Source organism: Pseudophryne corroboree, chromosome 12, assembly GCF_028390025.1.
Source record: "Pseudophryne corroboree isolate aPseCor3 chromosome 12, aPseCor3.hap2, whole genome shotgun sequence".
Classification (NCBI taxonomy): Eukaryota; Metazoa; Chordata; class Amphibia; order Anura; family Myobatrachidae; genus Pseudophryne; species Pseudophryne corroboree.
The window spans coordinates 71032946-71054161 of NC_086455.1; the positions used below are offsets into that span (position 1 = coordinate 71032946).

At 51.1% G+C, this 21216-nt stretch overlaps 1 protein-coding gene across 4 annotated transcripts in view; it reads left to right on the forward strand.

Annotated features, from left to right (window-relative positions):
• The window catches only part of MIA2 (MIA SH3 domain ER export factor 2), a 298404-nt gene that overhangs the window by 8296 nt on the left and 268892 nt on the right, over nt 1-21216 (forward strand). For all 4 annotated transcript variants that reach the window (XM_063947624.1, XM_063947626.1, XM_063947625.1 and 1 more), the window contains exons 3-4: nt 6713-6799; nt 13132-13246. In XM_063947624.1, the coding sequence (XP_063803694.1) occupies nt 6713-6799; nt 13132-13246 (202 nt within the window). The remainder of the gene's footprint in view (nt 1-6712; nt 6800-13131; nt 13247-21216) is intronic.

Sequence of the window (21216 nt, forward strand, 5' to 3'; positions counted from 1 at the left end):
CGTCCATCCATAATTGTATACCACCTACCCGTGGTTTTTTTTTTTTTCTATCTTCTTGATACTAGTAGCTTACTTTAGGAGTCTGCAGTGCTGAGTCTGACAGACAGTGTCCAGCAGGTCCGTCATTACATAATATATATACCTGTCCGGCTGCAGTACTAGTGTGATATATATATATATATTTTAATTTTATCTCATTATCATCCAGTCTATATTAGCAGCAGACACAGTACGGTAGTCCACGGCTGTAGCTACCTCTGTGTCGGCAGTCGCTCGTCCATCCATAATTGTATACCACCTACCCGTGGTTTTTTTTTTTTCTATCTTCTTGATACTAGTAGCTTACTTTAGGAGTCTGCAGTGCTGAGTCTGACAGACAGTGTCCAGCAGGTCCGTCATTACATAATATATACCTGTCCGGCTGCAGTACTAGTGTGATATATATATATATATTTTAATTTTATCTCATTATCATCCAGTCTATATTAGCAGCAGACACAGTACGGTAGTCCACGGCTGTAGCTACCTCTGTGTCGGCAGTCGCTCGTCATCCATAAGTATACTAGTATATCCATCCTTCTCCATTGTTTACCTGAGGTGCCTTTTAGTTGTGCCTATTAAAATATGGAGAACAAAAATGTTGAGGTTCCAAAAATAGGGAAAGATCAAGATCGACTACCACCTCGTGCTGAAGCTGCTGCCACTAGTCATGGCCGAGACGATGAAATGCCAGCAACGTCGTCTGCCAAGGCCGATGCCCAATGTCATAGTACAGAGCATGTAAAATCCAAAACACCAAATATCAGTAAAAAAAGGACTCAAAAATCTAAAATAAAATTGTCGGAGGAGAAGCGTAAAGTTGCCAATATGCCATTTACCACACGGAGTGGCAAGGAACGGCTGAGGCCCTGGCCTATGTTCATGGCTAGTGGTTCAGCATCACATGAGGATGGAAGCACTCAGCCTCTCGCTAGAAAAATGAAAAGACTCAAGCTGGCAAAAGCACCGCAAAGAACTGTGCGTTCTTCGAAATCCCAAATCCACAAGGAGAGTCCAATTGTGTCGGTTGCGATGCCTGACCTTCCCAACACTGGACGTGAAGAGCATGCGCCTTCCACCATTTGCACGCCCCCTGCAAGTGCTGGAAGGAGCACCCGCAGTCCAGTTCCTGATAGTCAGATTGAAGATGTCAGTGTTGAAGTACACCAGGATGAGGAGGATATGGGTGTTGCTGGCGCTGGGGAGGAAATTGACAAGGAGGATTCTGATGGTGAGGTGGTTTGTTTAAGTCAGGCACCCGGGGAGACACCTGTTGTCCGTGGGAGGAATATGGCCATTGACATGCCTGGTGAAAATACCAAAAAAATCAGCTCTTCGGTGTGGAAGTATTTCAACAGAAATGCGGACAACATTTGTCAAGCCGTGTGTTGCCTTTGTCAAGCTGTAATAAGTAGGGGTAAGGACGTTAACCACCTCGGAACATCCTCCCTTATACGTCACCTGCAGCGCATTCATAATAAGTCAGTGACAAGTTCAAAAACTTTGGGCGACAGCGGAAGCAGTCCACTGACCAGTAAATCCCTTCCTCTTGTAACCAAGCTCACACAAACCACCCCACCAACTCCCTCAGTGTCAATTTCCTCCTTCCCCAGGAATGCCAATAGTCCTGCAGGCCATGTCACTGGCAATTCTGACGAGTCCTCTCCTGCCTGGGATTCCTCCGATGCATCCTTGCGTGTAACGCCTACTGCTGCTGGCGCTGCTGTTGTTGCTGCTGGGAGTCGATGGTCATCCCAGAGGGCAAGTCGTAAGCCCACTTTTACTACTTCCACCAAGCAATTGACTGTCCAACAGTCCTTTGCGAGGAAGATGAAATATCACAGCAGTCATCCTGTTGCAAAGCGGATAACTGAGGCCTTGACAACTATGTTGGTGTTAGACGTGCGTCCGGTATCCGCCATTAGTTCACAGGGAACTAGACAATTTCTTGAGGTAGTGTGCCCCCGTTGCCAAATACCATCTAGGTTCCACTTCTCTAGGCAGGCGATACCGAGAATGTACACGGACGTCAGAAAAAGACTCACCAGTGTCCTAAAAAATGCAGTTGTACCCAATGTCCACTTAACCACGGACATGTGGACAAGTGGAGCAGGGCAGGGTCAGGACTATATGACTGTGACAGCCCACTGGGTAGATGTATGGACTCCCGTCGCAAGAACAGCAGCGGCGGCACCAGTAGCAGCATCTCGCAAACGCCAACTCTTTCCTAGGCAGGCTACGCTTTGTATCACCGGTTTCCAGAATACGCACACAGCTGAAAACCTCTTACGGCAACTGAGGAAGATCATCGCGGAATGGCTTACCCCAATTGGACTCTCCTGTGGATTTGTGGCATCGGACAACGCCAGCAATATTGTGTGTGCATTAAATATGGGCAAATTCCAGCACGTCCCATGTTTTGCACATACCTTGAATTTGGTGGTGCAGAATTTTTTAAAAAACGACAGGGGCGTGCAAGAGATGCTGTCGGTGGCCAGAAGAATTGCGGGACACTTTCGGCGTACAGGCACCACGTACAGAAGACTGGAGCAACACCAAAAACGCCTGAACCTGCCCTGCCATCATCTGAAGCAAGAAGTGGTAACGAGGTGGAATTCAACCCTATATATGCTTCAGAGGTTGGAGGAGCAGCAAAAGGCCATTCAAGCCTATACAATTGAGCACGATATAGGAGGTGGAATGCACCTGTCTCAAGCGCAGTGGAGAATGATTTCAACGTTGTGCAAGGTTCTGCTGCCCTTTGAACTTGCCACACGTGAAGTCAGTTCAGACACTGCCAGCCTGAGTCAGGTCATTCCCCTCATCAGGCTTTTGCAGAAGAAGCTGGAGACATTGAAGGAGGAGCTAACACGGAGTGATTCCGCTAGGCATGTGGGACTTGTGGATGGAGCCCTTAATTCGCTTAACAAGGATTCACGGGTGGTCAATCTGTTGAAATCAGATCACTACATTTTGGCCACCGTGCTCGATCCTAGATTTAAAACCTACCTTGGATCTCTCTTCCTGGCAGACACAAGTCTGCTGGGGTTCAAAGACCTGCTGGTGAGAAAATTGTCAAGTCAAGCGGAACGCGACCTGTCAACATCTCCTCCTTCACATTCTCCTGCAACTGGGGGTGCGAGGAAAAGGCTCAGAATTCCGAGCCCACCCGCTGGCGGTGATGCAGGGCAGTCTGGAGCGACTGCTGATGCTGACATCTGGTCCGGACTGAAGGACCTGACAACGATTACGGACATGTCGTCTACTGTCACTGCATATGATTCTCTCCCCATTGAAAGAATGGTGGAGGATTATATGAGTGACCGCATCCAAGTAGGCACGTCAGACAGTCCGTACTTATACTGGCAGGAAAAAGAGGCAATTTGGAGGCCCTTGCACAAACTGGCTTTATTCTACCTAAGTTGCCCTCCCACAAGTGTGTACTCCGAAAGAGTGTTTAGTGCCGCCGCTCACCTTGTCAGCAATCGGCGTACGAGGTTACTTCCAGAAAATGTGGAGAAGATGATGTTCATTAAAATTAATTATAATCAATTCCTCCGTGGAGACATTGACCAGCAGCAATAGCCTCCACAAAGTACACAGGGAGCTGAGATGGTGGATTCCAGTGGGGACGAATTGATAATCTGTGAGGAGGGGGATGTACACGGTGATATATCGGAGGATGATGATGAGGTGGACATCTTGCCTCTGTAGAGCCAGTTTGTGCAAGGAGGGATTAATTGCTTCTTTTTTGGTGGGGGTCCAAACCAACCCGTCATTTCAGTCACAGTCGTGTGGCAGACCCTGTCACTGAAATGATGGGTTGGTTAAAGTGTGCATGTCCTGTTTATACAACATAAGGGTGGGTGGGAGGGCCCAAGGACAATTCCATCTTGCACCTCTTTTTTCTTTAATTTTTCTTTGCGTCATGTGCTGTTTGGGGAGTATTTTTTTGAAGGGCCATCCTGCGTGACACTGCAGTGCCACTCCGGCCAGGTGTTTGTGTCGGCCACTAGGGTCGCTTATCTTACTCACACAGCTACCTCATTGTGCCTCTTTTTTTCTTTGCGTCATGTGCTGTTTGGGGAGTGTTTTTTGGAAGGGCCATCCTGCGTGACACTGCAGTGCCACTCCTAGATGGGCCAGGTGTTTGTGTCGGCCACTAGGGTCGCTTATCTTACTCACACAGCTACCTCATTGCGCCTCTTTTTTTCTTTGCGTCGTGTGCTGTTTGGGGAGTGTTTTTTGGAAGGGCCATCCTGCGTGACACTGCAGTGCCACTCCTAGATGGGCCAGGTGTTTGTGTCGGCCACTAGGGTCGCTTAGCTTACTCACACAGCTACCTCATTGCGCCTCTTTTTTTCTTTGCGTCATGTGCTGTTTGGGGAGTGTTTTTTGGAAGGGCCATCCTGCGTGACACTGCAGTGCCACTCCTAGATGGGCCAGGTGTTTGTGTCGGCCACTAGGGTCGCTTAGCTTACTCACACAGCTACCTCATTGCGCCTCTTTTTTTCTTTGCGTCATGTGCTGTTTGGGGAGTGTTTTTTGGAAGGGCCATCCTGCGTGACACTGCAGTGCCACTCCTAGATGGGCCAGGTGTTTGTGTCGGCCACTAGGGTCGCTTAGCTTAGTCATCCAGCGACCTCGGTGCAAATTTTAGGACTAAAAATAATATTGTGAGGTGTGAGGTGTTCAGAATAGACTGAAAATGAGTTGAAATTATGGTTTTTGAGGTTAATAATACTTTGGGATCAAAATGACCCCCAAATTCTATGATTTAAGCTGTTATTTAGTGTTTTTTGAAAAAAACACCCGAATCCAAAACACACCCGAATCCGACAAAAAAAATTCGGTGAGGTTTTGCCAAAACGCGGTCGAACCCAAAACACGGCCGCGGAACCGAACCCAAAACCAAAACACAAAACCCGAAAAATTTCAAGTGCACATCTCTACATAGCAGTAAGTGGCCGGGGGCATGCAACTCACAATTTATTGCGCCATTAAATGATTTCTGCACTGTACTGTATACCTAAAGTGTGGTTGGGTACAGGATACCGGCAGTCAGAATATCAACATTAGCGTCCTGACTGCCCAAATCCTGACAGGTAAGAGTCACTAAAGTAACCCTGACCCTTCCCCTCCTCCCCCCGTGCAGCCTAACCCTAACCCTTCCATCCTGCAGCCTAACCCTAACTCTCCTCCCCCGCGCAGCCTAACTCTTACCCTCCCATCCTGCAGCCTAACCCTAACCCTCCCATCCTGCAGCCTAACCCTAACCTTTCCATCCTGCAGCCTAACCCTAACTCTCCTCCCCCGCGCAGCCTAACTCTTACCCTCCCATCCTGCAGCCTAACCCTAACCCTCCCATCCTGCAGCCTAACCCTAACCCTCCCATCCTGCAGCCTCACCCTAACCCTCCCATCCTGCAGCCTCACCCTAACACTCCCATCCTGCAGCCTAACCTTAACCCTCCCATCCTGCAGCCTAACCCTAACCCTCCCATCCTGCAGCCTAACCTTAACCCTCCCATCCTGCAGCCTAAAGGCCCGTACACACTGGTCGATGTATCGGCCGTTCTCTTGAACGGCCGATACATCGCGGGACCGTCGGCCAGTGTGTACGGGCGATACGTCTGTGAACTCCGTCGTTCACAGACGTATCGCGTTGGCCGCGCAGCACAGCCGACAGCCAATATATCTAACGATATATTGTCCCGTCGCTGTGTGTGTACGGGGCGGTCGTCCGACCGCCCGTACACATGCTGCGGCGGCCGGCGGTGATTGACAGGTGAACTGGGCGGGCGCGAGTCCCCCGACGGATCGGGCTGTGTGTATGCACAGCACACTGCCCGATCCGTACATAGATATATCTGCAGATCAATTGATCTGCATAGTGTGTACCCACCTTAACCCTAACCCTCCCATCCTGCAGCCTCACCCTAACCCTCCCATCCTGCAGCCTAACCCTGCCCCTCCCCCCCGTGCAGCCTAACTATAACCCTCCCATCAAGCAGTCTAACCCTAACCCTCCCATCCTGCAGCCTAACCCTAACCCTCCCATCCTGCAGCCTAACCTTAACCCTTTCCATCCTGCAGTCTAACCCTAACCCTCCCATCCTGCAGCCTAACCCTAACCCTCCCATCCTGCAGCCTAACCCTAACCCTCCCATCCTGCAGCCTAACCCTGCCCCTCCCCCCCCCCCCCCCCCCGTGCAGCCTCACCCTAACCCTCCCATCCTGCAGCCTAACCCTCCCATCCTGCAGCCTAACCCTAACCCTCCCATCATGCAGCCTAACCCTGCCCCTCCTCCCCCCGTGCAGCCTCACCCTAACCCTCCCATCCTGCAGCCTAAACCTAACCCTCCCATCCTGAAGCCTAACCTTAACCCCCCCTCCCCACCGTCTAACTCTTACCCTCCCTCCCTGCAGCCTAACCCTAACTCCCCCAACAGCCTAATCAAAACCCTCCCTGGCACACTTACGTTCGGGATTCCACCTGTCGGGATTCCGGTGTCGGCATTCTGATAGGAGTTGGTATTCCTGCGCCAGTCTTCTGATCGCCGGCATTCCCTGAAGTGTGTAATTTAAAAATGAGAATCACTGTGTCTGGATTGATTTGCTTGTTGGTCATCTGTTCATGCTGCAGGGAACAAAGCTTATTTTATCTTTTTCAGAAGGGAAAAGCATATGGCTTCTTTCCCAAAGATATGGCCAGCATAGAAGAAGTCTATATGACAGAGGAAGTTGAGGTCCCTGCACAGGTAAAATTATTCATGGGCTATTATTGATTGTTCTATAAAAGTACAATTGGTGGCAATTTTCCTCTGTACTTAGGGGGTCATTCAGACCTGATCGCATGCTAGCTTTTTGTGCAGCACTGCGATCAAGTCAGAACTGCGCATGCGTATTCCCCGCATTGCGCAGTGCGTTGCCCCATGGCGACGGGGATCGCCGGACAGCGACGGGATGAATGAAGAAAGCGATCGCACCGGTGATCGCAAGAAGATTGACAGGAAGAGGCCGTTTCTGGGTGTCAACTGACCATTTACTAGGAGCATCCAGAGAAATACAGGCGTGTCCAGCCGTTTGACGGGAGGGTTCCTGAAGTCAGCTCCAGGCCGGATCATCGCACTGGAAGAGTAAGTCCTGAGCTTTGCAGAGACTGCACAATCTTCTGTTTGTGCAACTCTCTGCACATGCATTTGTAAGAGGCACGGGGGTGGGGCCCTGGAGAACAAAATTCGGATCGATCACTTACCAGGCCTACGTACCGCACGCCTCCCGTCCTCCACCTTCAGTCCGTCGAGGTAGCTCAGACGATACTGGCACACGTTCAAACACGGAGAAGAACTTCCTGGGTCACCTGAAACGAATATAGGGGGGGGGGGGGGCACACGACGCTGGGGTGGCCTACACTGGGCTCAGTGGAGGGTCATCATTGGCACTTGTGGCCTCAGACTGGGCGCCCCCGTAGTGGTGCGGAGCACCAGGGGCGACCCTGAACGAAAACGCCCAAAGGGGAAGTGGGGGAGGGGCAACATACACCACAAACACACACGAAACACCTTTATGCTCACCAGCTATATACTCGCTTCCGCCAGACGACTGGCCCTTCTTCTTTGCTCCTGTAAGAGAACACACAACACAGCCCACGGGACGTGGCGCTGCTTACGCTTTATGACGGAGAGACACTTATACAAAGGTTATAGCACAACACCGTAATACTGTTTCAACCTTGTGGTACTCACCAACGCGTACTTCCGACAGCCTACCTTTCATGGGGGCCTGGCTGTGGGGAAAACTGAGAACTCATCACACATGCGGCGTAGCGCCAACTTGCGCGAACCTGCGGCGTAGCGCCGACTTCAGCAACCTGCGGCCTATCGCCGACTTCAGCAACCTGCGGCCTAGTGCCGACTTCAGCAACCTGCGGCCTAGCGCCGACTTCAGCAACCTGCGGCCTAGCGCCGACTTCAGCAACCTGCGGCCTTGCGCCGACTTCAGCAACCTGCGGCCTTGCGCCGACTTCAGCAAACTGCGGCCTAGTGCCGACTTCAGCAACCTGCGGCCTAGCGCCGACTTCAGCAACCTGCGGCCTAGTGCCGACTTCAGCAACCTGCGGCCTTGCGCCGACTTCAGCAACCTGCGGCCTTGCGCCGACTTCAGCTCAGGCCTAGTGCCTGTTTTTGCCCCACGGGCCTAGTGCCCGCCTACTGGTGCCACAGGCCGGTGGCCTGACTATCCCCTCGGGCCTAGTGCCCGCTCAACCGTGCCACGGGCCAGGAGGGCCCGTCCAGAAATGCCCACGGGCCGGGAGGGCCCGACTTTATGCCCACAGGCCGGAAGGGCCTGACTATGCCCACGGGCCTACTGCCCGATCCCTGGTGGTCTAGGGGAGGGGGGCACCTGCACTTACCCGTCCAAAGGGCCACGGCCGGACCAAGCCTGGTCCGGCCACGCCCACCGCGTTGTCTTCGCCGGAGGCGGGATGGCTCCCACCACCTCCGGGCTTCCTGGAGACTTCACCTGGGCAGCGGTGGCCGGTGCAAGCTCTTTTGCGTTGCACACCGCTGGCCCAGGGCTTCCGAGGACTTCACCCGGCGGGCGGCGGCGTGTAGCAGCTCTTTTGCACGTGCCGCCGCCCTCCAGGACTTCTGGCGCCGTCGTCTCGGTTCCGTCTTCGGGAGCTCTTCGCTGCTCCCTCCCAGCCGACGACTCTGAGCCCTCGCGCCCAGCGCTGGCTAATACAAGCCAGTGCCGGGGGGCGGGGCTATGACGCGGCGAGCCAGGATTGGCTCGCCGCCGCCACTCCCGATTGGCTGCCAGTTCACGAGCCGTGATTGGCTCGCGGCTGGCGCCAAATTCAAAATGCCGGGCAGCGATTGGCGGGGTCTGCGTCCCGGAGGATGCAGGCCCGCCGCCATCACCCGCGTGGAGCGGCGGTGGGTATGCACCGCCGCCCCCACGCCCGCTGCCGAACTCTGCACTCAGCGGGGCAGGTGGAGACCGGACCAGATCCGGTCCCCAGCACCGCCCGAAGCCCGCGCTACCCCCGGCCACATGGGACGGCGCCGGGCCGTCCCAGGTGAGGAGGGACGCGCACGCTAGTAGCAGGGCCAGTGACCGCATGAGTACACTGGCCCTTGCTACATTCCTCCAGGCTTTTTCCTTTGTGGTCCCCACAAAGCTGGCCATCACCCTGGTTCCGGCGTCGGGGCCTCCGTCACCTGTCTTGGCAGTTGGCCCCTGTTCAGGTGCCCCATCCGGTGTATCTGCGCTTGCATCTGTGGAGGGAAAACTCACCTTCCCCCTTTGGCCTGGGGGTGTTATCCCCTCGGGGACCACCGTGGGTGGTAGACCCTCCATGGTGATGGTGGTGGCCTCCTGGAGCTGGTTCCGGCGCTCTAGGACACTGGATTCTTCATCTGGTGACATATCCTCCCACCCGTCGTCGTCATCCGGGTCGTCTGCAGGTTGGTCAGCAACACCGGGTTCCTCATCGGATGACACGGTCTCCCACTCGTCGTTGTTGGATTCTTCAAGGATATCCATAAGCTGGTCGGGGACACTGGATTCTTCATCAGATGACACAGTCTCCCACCCATCGCCGTCGGGGTCTTCCAGGTCAGTCCAGCTGGGGGATAGGTCGTCCCTAGGCCAGGGGCACTCGGGCCGTTCGTGGTCGGGATCGCCGCAGCCCGTACATCTCTCTACCTCCCCTTCGCTCCGGTCGTCGTCCCAGGTGTAGCCCTTGTGTTCGCCGCTGTAGTCGTCACAGGCAGACCAGTTGACCTCCCGCATCCGACGCTCCTCCTGGTGCCTGTCCGACGCTCCCTTCCTCTCGGCTTGCCCTTGGCGCCAATTCCTAATCGCCCGGGCTGAGGCGTGTGGGCCATCCGGCGATTCATGGTCCACTTCTCCACAGAGCGCGCACCAGGGCTCGTCCAAGCTCTGCTGGGTCCAGTGTGGCCCCTCCGATTGGACGGCTTGGTCGCTGCCCTCTCGGGGCCAATCCCCATGTTCCACGGGGATCGTTGATCTTGGGGGCTCGGTTGTGCAGTAACGCCCGCCGCTATGGATCCCTGCGACCAACGGCTGCGTCTCGACATCCACCCTAGCAGCAGGTGGCCGGGGGTCCTCCTCCGTCTGCTGGCCCGTCTGGTAGGGGTCGGTGGTGGCTTGATGACGCTTCTTCTGGCGGCGCTCCTCTCGGTTACGCTTTACGGCTTGCTGCACTGCCCGTAGTAGGTCAGCGGACGTGAGGACGGGCCAGTTACTTCTATCCTCACATGCCAGGGGGTGGATCCGTTCTGGTGGCATTCTCCACATCGTGTCTGTCGTCCGCGGATCCTGCCGGCTACGCCAAATGTAAGAGGCACGGGGGTGGGGCCCTGGAGAACAAAATTCGGATCGATCACTTACCAGGCCTACGTACCGCACGCCTCCCGTCCTCCACCTTCAGTCCGTCGAGGTAGCTCAGACGATACTGGCACACGTTCAAACACGGAGAAGAACTTCCTGGGTCACCTGAAACGAATATAGGGGGGGGGGGGGGGGGGCACACGACGCTGGGGTGGCCTACACTGGGCTCAGTGGAGGGTCATCATTGGCACTTGTGGCCTCAGACTGGGCGCCCCCGTAGTGGTGCGGAGCACCAGGGGCGACCCTGAACGAAAACGCCCAAAGGGGAAGTGGGGGAGGGGCAACATACACCACAAACACACACGAAACACCTTTATGCTCACCAGCTATATACTCGCTTCCGCCAGACGACTGGCCCTTCTTCTTTGCTCCTGTAAGAGAACACACAACACAGCCCACGGGACGTGGCGCTGCTTACGCTTTATGACGGAGAGACACTTATACAAAGGTTATAGCACAACACCGTAATACTGTTTCAACCTTGTGGTACTCACCAACGCGTACTTCCGACAGCCTACCTTTCATGGGGGCCTGGCTGTGGGGAAAACTGAGAACTCATCACACATGCGGCGTAGCGCCAACTTGCGCGAACCTGCGGCGTAGCGCCGACTTCAGCAACCTGCGGCCTATCGCCGACTTCAGCAACCTGCGGCCTAGTGCCGACTTCAGCAACCTGCGGCCTAGCGCCGACTTCAGCAACCTGCGGCCTAGCGCCGACTTCAGCAACCTGCGGCCTTGCGCCGACTTCAGCAACCTGCGGCCTTGCGCCGACTTCAGCAAACTGCGGCCTAGTGCCGACTTCAGCAACCTGCGGCCTAGCGCCGACTTCAGCAACCTGCGGCCTAGTGCCGACTTCAGCAACCTGCGGCCTTGCGCCGACTTCAGCAACCTGCGGCCTTGCGCCGACTTCAGCTCAGGCCTAGTGCCTGTTTTTGCCCCACGGGCCTAGTGCCCGCCTACTGGTGCCACAGGCCGGTGGCCTGACTATCCCCTCGGGCCTAGTGCCCGCTCAACCGTGCCACGGGCCAGGAGGGCCCGTCCAGAAATGCCCACGGGCCGGGAGGGCCCGACTTTATGCCCACAGGCCGGAAGGGCCTGACTATGCCCACGGGCCTACTGCCCGATCCCTGGTGGTCTAGGGGAGGGGGGCACCTGCACTTACCCGTCCAAAGGGCCACGGCCGGACCAAGCCTGGTCCGGCCACGCCCACCGCGTTGTCTTCGCCGGAGGCGGGATGGCTCCCACCACCTCCGGGCTTCCTGGAGACTTCACCTGGGCAGCGGTGGCCGGTGCAAGCTCTTTTGCGTTGCACACCGCTGGCCCAGGGCTTCCGAGGACTTCACCCGGCGGGCGGCGGCGTGTAGCAGCTCTTTTGCACGTGCCGCCGCCCTCCAGGACTTCTGGCGCCGTCGTCTCGGTTCCGTCTTCGGGAGCTCTTCGCTGCTCCCTCCCAGCCGACGACTCTGAGCCCTCGCGCCCAGCGCTGGCTAATACAAGCCAGTGCCGGGGGGCGGGGCTATGACGCGGCGAGCCGGGATTGGCTCGCCGCCGCCACTCCCGATTGGCTGCCAGTTCACGAGCCGTGATTGGCTCGCGGCTGGCGCCAAATTCAAAATGCCGGGCAGCGATTGGCGGGGTCTGCGTCCCGGAGGATGCAGGCCCGCCGCCATCACCCGCGTGGAGCGGCGGTGGGTATGCACCGCCGCCCCCACGCCCGCTGCCGAACTCTGCACTCAGCGGGGCAGGTGGAGACCGGACCAGATCCGGTCCCCAGCACCGCCCGAAGCCCGCGCTACCCCCGGCCACATGGGACGGCGCCGGGCCGTCCCAGGTGAGGAGGGACGCGCACGCTAGTAGCAGGGCCAGTGACCGCATGAGTACACTGGCCCTTGCTACACATTCGCACCCCTGCACTGCGATTACCCCCTCCTCCTGGAGGTGGCGACTACCTGTTCGCAGCAGTGCAAAAATCGCCTGCTTGCGACCAGGTCTGAATGACCCCCTTAGAAACTAAAGGAATTGACTGGTTTCAAAAACCCCTATGATACATTAGCAAATCAAACATCATGTTGTATACTAAGGAATCATGGGGGTCATTCCGAGTTGTTCGCTCGTTGACGATTTTCGCAACGGAGCGATTAAGGCAAAAATGCGCATGCGCATGATACGCAGTGCGCATGCGCTAAGTATTTTAGCACAAAACTTAGTAGATTTACTCACGTCCGAACAAAGAATTTTCATTTGTTGAAGTTATCGGAGTGTGATTGTCAGGAAGTGGGTGTTTCTGGGCGGAAACTGACCGTTTTCTGGGAGTGTGCAGAAAAACGCAGGCGTGCCAGGATAAAACGCGGGAGTGGCTGGAGAAACGGGGGAGTGGTTGGCCGAACGCAGGGCGTGTGTGTGACGTCAAACTAGGAACGAAACGGGCTGAGCTGATCGCAGTGTAGGAGTAGGTCTCGAGCTACTCAGAAACTGCTAAGAATTTTCTATTCGCAATTCTGCTAATCTTTCGTTCGCTAATCTGATAAGCTAAGATACACTTCCAGAGGGCGGCGGCTTAGCGTGTGCAATGCTGCTAAAATCTGCTAGCGAGCGAACAACTCGGAATGACCCCCCCATATACAGTATATTAGCAATACAATAGATTCTGTACTTTGTATGTTCTTTCTAGGAAATTGACTTTATCTGTTTGAATGGAGGAGAATATTTTTTTGAAAATGAGGACAGTGTTTTGCATAAGGAAAATGAAGACAGATTACTGACAGGAGAGAACACAGCAGCAGATGGTAAGTTTTTTATATGCTTGTACATGACTGGACTATCCTGACCCCCCCCCCCCCCCCCCCAAAAAAAAAAAAAATGGAAATGGGGGCGATTCAGTTCTTATGTGGGAAGTTCAATTAATTTCTGTGGCTAGCTGAGGCTGCACTTATATTGGATTTCTGCTCACATGTCAATAAGGCACAGCCGTGAGTGCCAGGCTCGCTGTAACTGCAGGACGTCCGGCACCTAGCACAGAAGAAGATGGTTAGCGTGGCTAAATATACAGGGGGATATACTATTAACTGCGATAATTTGCCGCACAAAAAAATGGGCTTTTATTGCAATTCAGGCTATCCAGTTAGACCCCTTTTGTTTTGTGCAGAAAATTACCGTGTATTGCACAAAAATACATAGGATCTGCAAAAATCCGCAGAGTTATAGATTTTCCGCTCCTGCAATCGAGTTAAAAGGAATCACTTGCCTGAGGTAGGTCCCGATAACTGTGGTTATTAGGATATCGGTCCCCGATAACTGTGGTTATTAGGATATCGGTCATACTGTAGCCTGGGGGATAAAATTGTGCGTAACAATGGAATCGCCCCCCTCATAGGTAAAAAGTATGACGTGGAACTGTACCATAAGCAGTCAGCAGTACCAAAATCTGAATATTTGCGTAAATCTACCGGCTGACATCCATTATTAGTAGTGATTTGTAGACAGTGTAAATGTACTATGCATTTATGTATGTATTCATAACCATGCAAACATGTTGTAGAGTTGCAAGGTCCAGAGCATGCTAAATGTCAAAACAGTTCAAGCCCTTCCTAATGGGCCTAATTCAGACCTGGTCGCAAGCAGGCGTTTATTGCACTGCTGCGACCAGGTGGGTAATTGCTGCTGCGACCATGTGGGTAATCGCTGTGCAGGGGTGCGAATGCATGTGCAGGGAGCTGCACAAACAAAAGTTTGTGCAGTCTCTGCACAGCTCAGGACTCAGCCGCTGCGACGATCCGGCCTGGAGCTGACGTCAGAAACTCTCCTTTAAAACGGCTGGACACACCTGCGTTTCTTCGGACACTCCCTGGAAACGGTAAATTGACACCCACAGAGGGCCCCTTCCTGTCAATCTTCTTGCGATCGCCAGTGCGATTGCTTTCTTTGGTAAATCCGTCGCTCTCCCGCGATCCCCTTCGCCGGTGGGCGATGCGCCTGCGCATTGTGGAGCATACGCATGCACAGTTCTGACCTGATTGCAGCGCTGCAAAAATTTCCTTCTGATTTTTCCTATATACTCTATTGCTCTCTTAAATCTCATTTATTTATGTCTTATTTATTTATGAGTTAGTTATGAGACTGAATTGAACGTTTTGTATTTGCACATTTTAATACTTTAATGAAATTAACTTTATCTACCCTTTATCTGCACCAGTATTTGTGCTCACCCATGCAAAAAAAAGGTGTAAAAATAACAGAACATGGGGTAAAAATAAGATTACCCTGCAGACAGTGCTCAATGATAGTGCTTTACAAAATGTGTAGTCCTTACTCATAAAAGGCGATTCGATCTCTCCTCCTGCAAAAACAAAAAACAAAAAACAAAAATGTCACATCTGGCTTAGGCCTCCAAAGCACAAGACAAATGTGGCTCCTACCAGCAGTCCGTGCCCCTACCCGTGTGTGTACTGCATCTCCAAAAATGGACACAAGCCTGCAAACACAGTTACACGATTTCACAAACGACAAAAAAAATTCTCTGCAGTTGGAAGTAATCTTTTATGTCTCCCCTACTTTAAATTTCCCCCTATTCCTTGTTCATTCACAGGGGACACTGGTCATGAAGCAAAGTTGCATTATATGTAATTGGAGTTATCACAATTTATGCAGTTTTGTTCAAAAACTGACAACTACGTTGGTGGTTTAGGAAAGCTAGGCAACAAGCTTCATGACAATTATTAATCTTATCACCATTTCTGCACATCTAGGGCTTATTTGGGACATACTTGCCTACCTGACCCTCTCCATGAGGGAGAAAATGCTCTGTTGCTGGATTTTTCTGGTAATGTATGATTGCCATCACCTGTGGTGAAACACTTTTCTTATCAACTAACTAGCTCACCACAGGTGATGGCAATCATACATTACCAGGAAAGTCCAGGAACAGAGCATTTTCTCCATCATGGAGAGGGTCAGGTAGGCAAGTATGATTTGGGAGTAATGCAAAAAAAGGAAAGTAACTGTGCACCTGGGTAAAATCATGTGCACTGCAGCGGGTACATTTACTAAGTTGGGAGTTCTATTTAATATGAGATGTTGCCCATAGCAACCAATCAGATTCTACTTCTCATTTATCTAGCACCTTCTAGAAGATAATACCTGGAATCTGATTGGTTGCTATGGGCAACATCCCATCTTAAATAGAACTCCCATCTTAGTAAATTTACCCCCAGGTAGGGCAGATGTAGCATGTGCAGAGAGAGTTAGATTTGGGTGGGGTGTGTTCAAACTCAGATTTAAATTGCAGTGTAAAAATAAAGCTGACCAGCATTCGTGGGCAACATGCAAAAGGGGTTGGGATGGCTATCCCGGTGGTCGGGATGCCAGAGGTCAACATACTGTCAAAGTCAGAAAAATATCATGCTACACGTTGCCATATATTCACCTCATGCGCGTGCCTGCTGCACGTGCACATTCTCTCCCGTGCGTGCGGATACTCGCAGCCGCGTGATGGCGCCTCGGCCATGCGCTCGAGCGCGTGGTATGTGCATTTACGGTAGAGTTTGTGTGCGTCTAGCGGGCGACTCAATCGTTAAATAATAACACCAAATAGTATGTTTTATAGATAATGTTCCCCTTAATAATGACTGTAAGTTTATTTAATGTAAATGGTCGCTGGACAGAGGAATTCCTCTTTGTATGGTACGAAGGGTCAGACAGGGTTTGAACAGCTGTGTCTGGTACCTAACTAAAGAACATTTTAATAGCAACAATCCGGTGTTGGTTAGGTAAAGATTAATCGCTCCTGCGTATAGTTATGGCCATTAGTAGATTCTGGACATTTCATATATTTGCGATTCATTACCCATGCGGCGGGAATCTTCAGATTCCCTCCCACCTGAGCAGTTTGATATAGTCAAAGCCCACCTGTTCAAACTAACCTATGACCTTTTGTTATGATACGAGGAGACATTCCTGTGTCCAATGAACAATGAGATTATAGGTCCCTTTGTAGTATACTGTACTCAGTGTATATAAGATCAGCCAGCCTGGGCAGCTCTCTCACTCTCCACAAACGGTTTTCATCTTGACTAACTCGGAGCTGGTACCAGAAAGCTGCGCAGCGATCATTCCCAGTGTGTGTAAGTAATTCTCTGCAAACCAACTTATTCTCTGTTTGTATTGGCCATTCCCTCTCTCTGTTATAGTATAGGATTGTGACGCTATTGTATATTTCTGTCTATATATTCTGTTAGAATTATATGTTAGTTTGTAGTGTATGACTTGTAACTGTTTCCCCTTTTCAATATAACTAAAAGCTTGTTAGTAAAGGTGTTGGAACCTTAGCACGGTATCGTGTGTTCATTACATTGCAGTGAGTAATAGGAGCGTCTCGATCGCTCAAACAGCTTTAGTATTAACAAGGTTAAGCAGCGTTATATCGCTACAGTGTTTCAGTACAAGGTTTGCAGTATAAGAGTATCCTTTCTGTGTGTTACATTCAAGGTTTACTGATTGTCATCTTGTGAGCGTCTGCGCTGCTCGTGATCTCCTCGTGGTCTCGAGCGTCCGCTACGCTGGTAGCGTAGCATTACGGTAGTCGTCCGCCTATAGCGTGCTCGACACCATGCATTAAGCTGTGAGCGAGCGTGCCGCATGTGCGTCTCGATCACGGCCGAGCGTATGCTACGCTAAGTGCGTACCCTTACGGTACCCCATACGCCAATTGCGTACTGTGTCTCTTACCCATTATTGTGAAGGTTATAAGGTAATCAAATCAGCATTATCACACTAGCGAAAACAAACGTTATCTGTCAGCAAGGGCGGGAAGGCAGTATCCCTTCGTATCGGGATACAGTAGTGCTGGCTAGATAAGCGTCTGTTTCGCTACGTTGAAGGAGTGCTGGTGGAATCCGGAACCGGAGGTAAGAACAATACGCTAGTGTCTTTTAAAACTGTTTATTTCTGTTTTGCGTACACACGCACGCACACACCTGTATTTCTTTTCACTTGTGTATTTTCACATATCACTTTCCTGGTTGCCATTTCACAATTGATAACGTGCTGAGAAAGATTTGTTGCTATTGGTAGTTAAAGAGTAAAAATAATACGTTAAGGAGTAATTTGTAATACACGCGCACGGCTTGCCTAAGATACAAGGAAGTTTGGTGTGGTGTTCAGTAGATGATTACAGTTAAAGATCATCTACATTGATATAAACGTGTTAAATTGTATTTCTGTGGATATACCTGGCTGGCGTACACGTGTCTCTAACAAAGGGCGGGACTAGTGTACGCGACGCAAGGGCCGACGCACGGAGCGTATATTACGCAACGGAGCGTCTGGGTACGCCCACATAATACAAATCACACGATAGTATTGTTTTAATTAGGCGATAAGGAGGCAACGCGAAAATAGCGCAAATCGATCTCAGTGTCCAAAATTTTAAGCTAATAGATCCTTCTCTAGTTGTAACTCCTCGGGATTAGCCTGCGATACTGAATTAAAGGGATTTCTGCGCAGAAACGAAAGTAAAGAGTACATGAGGTGAAAGAGTGTGTATACATATATATATAAGTTTCTAATTTTTGGGGTTTGAACCAAGGAAATCATCGAGTTCTCGTGAAGGTACATACGTGTAAGTGACTGCATGGTGGCTTGGGAGGCATCCTTTGTTAAACATTAAAAAAAGAGCATTAGAGTATAGCAGACCAGGAGGTCTACTGTAGCACAGACCAGGAGGTCCAGACAGACCAGGAGGTCTAGGTACAGCAGACTAGGAAGTCCGCTATAGATAAAGAGTAAAGGAGCACAACACCAGGAAGGGTTGGTGCGGTACCCATATAGGCCATTAAGCTCAGGCTGAAGGAATTCGCAGCCACAATTTTCGATTCCACTGGTCGCTCCGCACATAAGATTAGTTGCTTATGTGCAGAACGATTGTACCGCACGTAATTGTGTGCATTAGTTAGTAACTTGACCCAGTACCATTTGCGTACGCTAGAGGGGTCATAAACGCTATTTGTACATTCTAACGTGATTTGTGTAATTTTTTTATTTTAAGGGAAGTTCGCTAGTCACTTGGGAACTATCCAACAACCAATAGTTACTGGAAAGGGTTAAGTGCTCTTCGGATCACACCCACATGTTCCAGTAAATAGAGGTTCAGGTCGCAGGGGCCCTAGGTCGAGTACGCCAGCGCTAGAGCAGTGTGTGGGCGTATTGGTCGATGTGGGCGAGTGAGTGGAGTACTCGGTAAACTGCCACCGCCGGCCTACCCCGGACATCTTGGTTTTTGTAAGGGTTCGCTGAAGACCCTGATTTGAAGGTCAGAGGTAGTGAAAGCAACACCTGCAAAGATGGGGGCCAGTTGTTCAGGTAGGGGGCGATCAACCTCGGTTCGGGTTGATTTAGTAAACCGACCAATCGGGTCAGCAAGGTATGTAATGTGTGAGAAATACGGTTCACACACAGAAGTTTTGTGCGATGAATGGGAAAGAATGACTGTGCACGATGGGGAAAAGTTCCCACGGGTAGGCAGTTTTAGTCCCGAGGTGTTACAGAATCTAAGGAGAAGGATATGTCTCATTAAATCTGCAAAGAGACGGATCAAACATTATGATTATTTACAGTTATGGCAACAGGAAGGTGAAATACAAAGAGGATTGGCTCAAGCGGGTGGATCTAACCCTATCAGAAAACTGATAGCCACCGCGCCACCACCACCATACATAACAGGAGAGAAGGTGGTTGCAGAGAATGGCACACTGGTGAATGATAAACATGCACTTAGTAACTGTATAAATGTTAAGCCTAATGTAACCAAGATTGTTGATGCTAATGTTAACCCGTGCAAGCTGTACCCTGTTTTAAACTTTCCCCAGGATTGTGACCAAGAGGATGAACCAACAACAATATCGGCACTCTCTCTAGCAGCCACCATAGCAGAAACAACAGTGGGCACGGCCCAACCCGTAAGATTAGTATCAAAGGCCCCTAGTGGAGGGACAGGTGAGATCGTATCAACTGGTAAGTACGGCACCATACAATATACTGAAACCATTTCACCACATGCTGTAGAATCTACTCAGAATGATGTTATTGGACTTAATCCCGTTAGGGTAATTGCTGTGCCAAATGGGAAAACTGACACTTCAGGAGTCACTCCTCTCAGACACATTGCCATGCACTGCCCCTTTTCCCGAATGGAATTAAGATCAATGGTGTCTGAATTCCCTGATCCTAGGAAAGATCTAGTTGCAAGCCAGGAATACATTAGAGAGCTAGGAAATACTGTGGAGCCCAATAACAAAGACTGGCAGATATTGCTGAGGGCATGTTTACCCTCCAATGTCGACTCAGCGAAATTTTTAGCTGACTGTAAATTAGATGAGGATGTACCCCTTACAGATGTGTACAACCAAGATAATGTAAAGAGAATAAATTTACAGTTAAAAGAGTATTTTCCAGCTGTTGTCAAATGGAACAAAATTTTCTCCATCAAACAGAAAGAGGGAGAAACAGCAGCTGATTATTTTCATCGGGCACTACAGGATATGGCTAAGTATACAGGCATAGAAGACATTAAGACAAATGTGAATCATAGAGAAGTAGCAGTATCTGTGTTAATGGATGGTTTAAAGGAAGTATTGAAGACGAGGGTACAGACCACCCAACCATGTTGGCGAGGTCTGTCGGTGGCTACTTTGAGAGAGGCCGCTGTTGATCATGATCGGAATATCACCAAACACAGGGAGTCGCAGAGTGATAAGTTAATGGCCGTAAGTATACAGGCCCTGACCACCAGGCAACCTCTGTATAAATCTCCGACCCCTGTGGGTAAGTCAAATGTGGTAACTTGTTATTACTGTCATAGAGAGGGACACTATGCACGAGACTGTAGATCAAAGAATGCACAAAAATCATATCAACCCCCTAGACAACGACATGACACACGAAATTGGGATCAAGGACCGCAGAGACGGAGTTATGAGCCACACGCAGGGGAAACAAAAAGGTATCCCCCAAAAAGAGACTGGCAAGTCACTGATAGATCCCATTTACCCCCTTCATAGGTAATAGCTGCCAGCGCAATGCAGGGAGGCCACCACGCACCATAGGGGCGAGGCCACACCTGTAATCTGCAGCCAGTGAAATTAATTGCGAACCTTGGAAGTGAACCCGAGGTCACAATTGATGTAGCTGGTAAATCTCTAAATTTCCTTGTAGATACGGGGGCGGCCAAGTCAGTGATAAATTCGACCGTGGGCATGAGAACCACTGGTAAAACAATTCCAGCCATGGGAGTAACAGGAGTAGTACAGCACTACCCTTTAAGCAAACCTGCAGAGATTACGATAGGGCCTTTGCATACCAAGCATTCTTTCCTGCTGGCTGCATCGGCTCCGACTAATCTCCTAGGGAGAGATTTACTGTGCAAAATGGGATGCGTCATATACTGTACTCCTGAAGGTGTGTTCTTGGATATACCCGAAAACCACGCTCAGGAAGCGCAGGATATGCTAGACTCCCCAACAAGATTAATGTCACACACTGTTGTTGTAAATAGGTGTCCGTCCAAGGTAGAGGAAATGATTTCCCAGATACCGGAATCACTTTGGACCAAGGATGGACAAGACACTGGATTGATGGCAAACGTAGCCCCAGTAGTTGTGCAAGTAAAAGATGGTAGGATAGCTCCAAAAATCCCACAATATTCTCTGAAGCCAGAGGTGGAGTTAGGAGTTTTCCCTGTAATAGAGCGCTTGCTACAACAGGG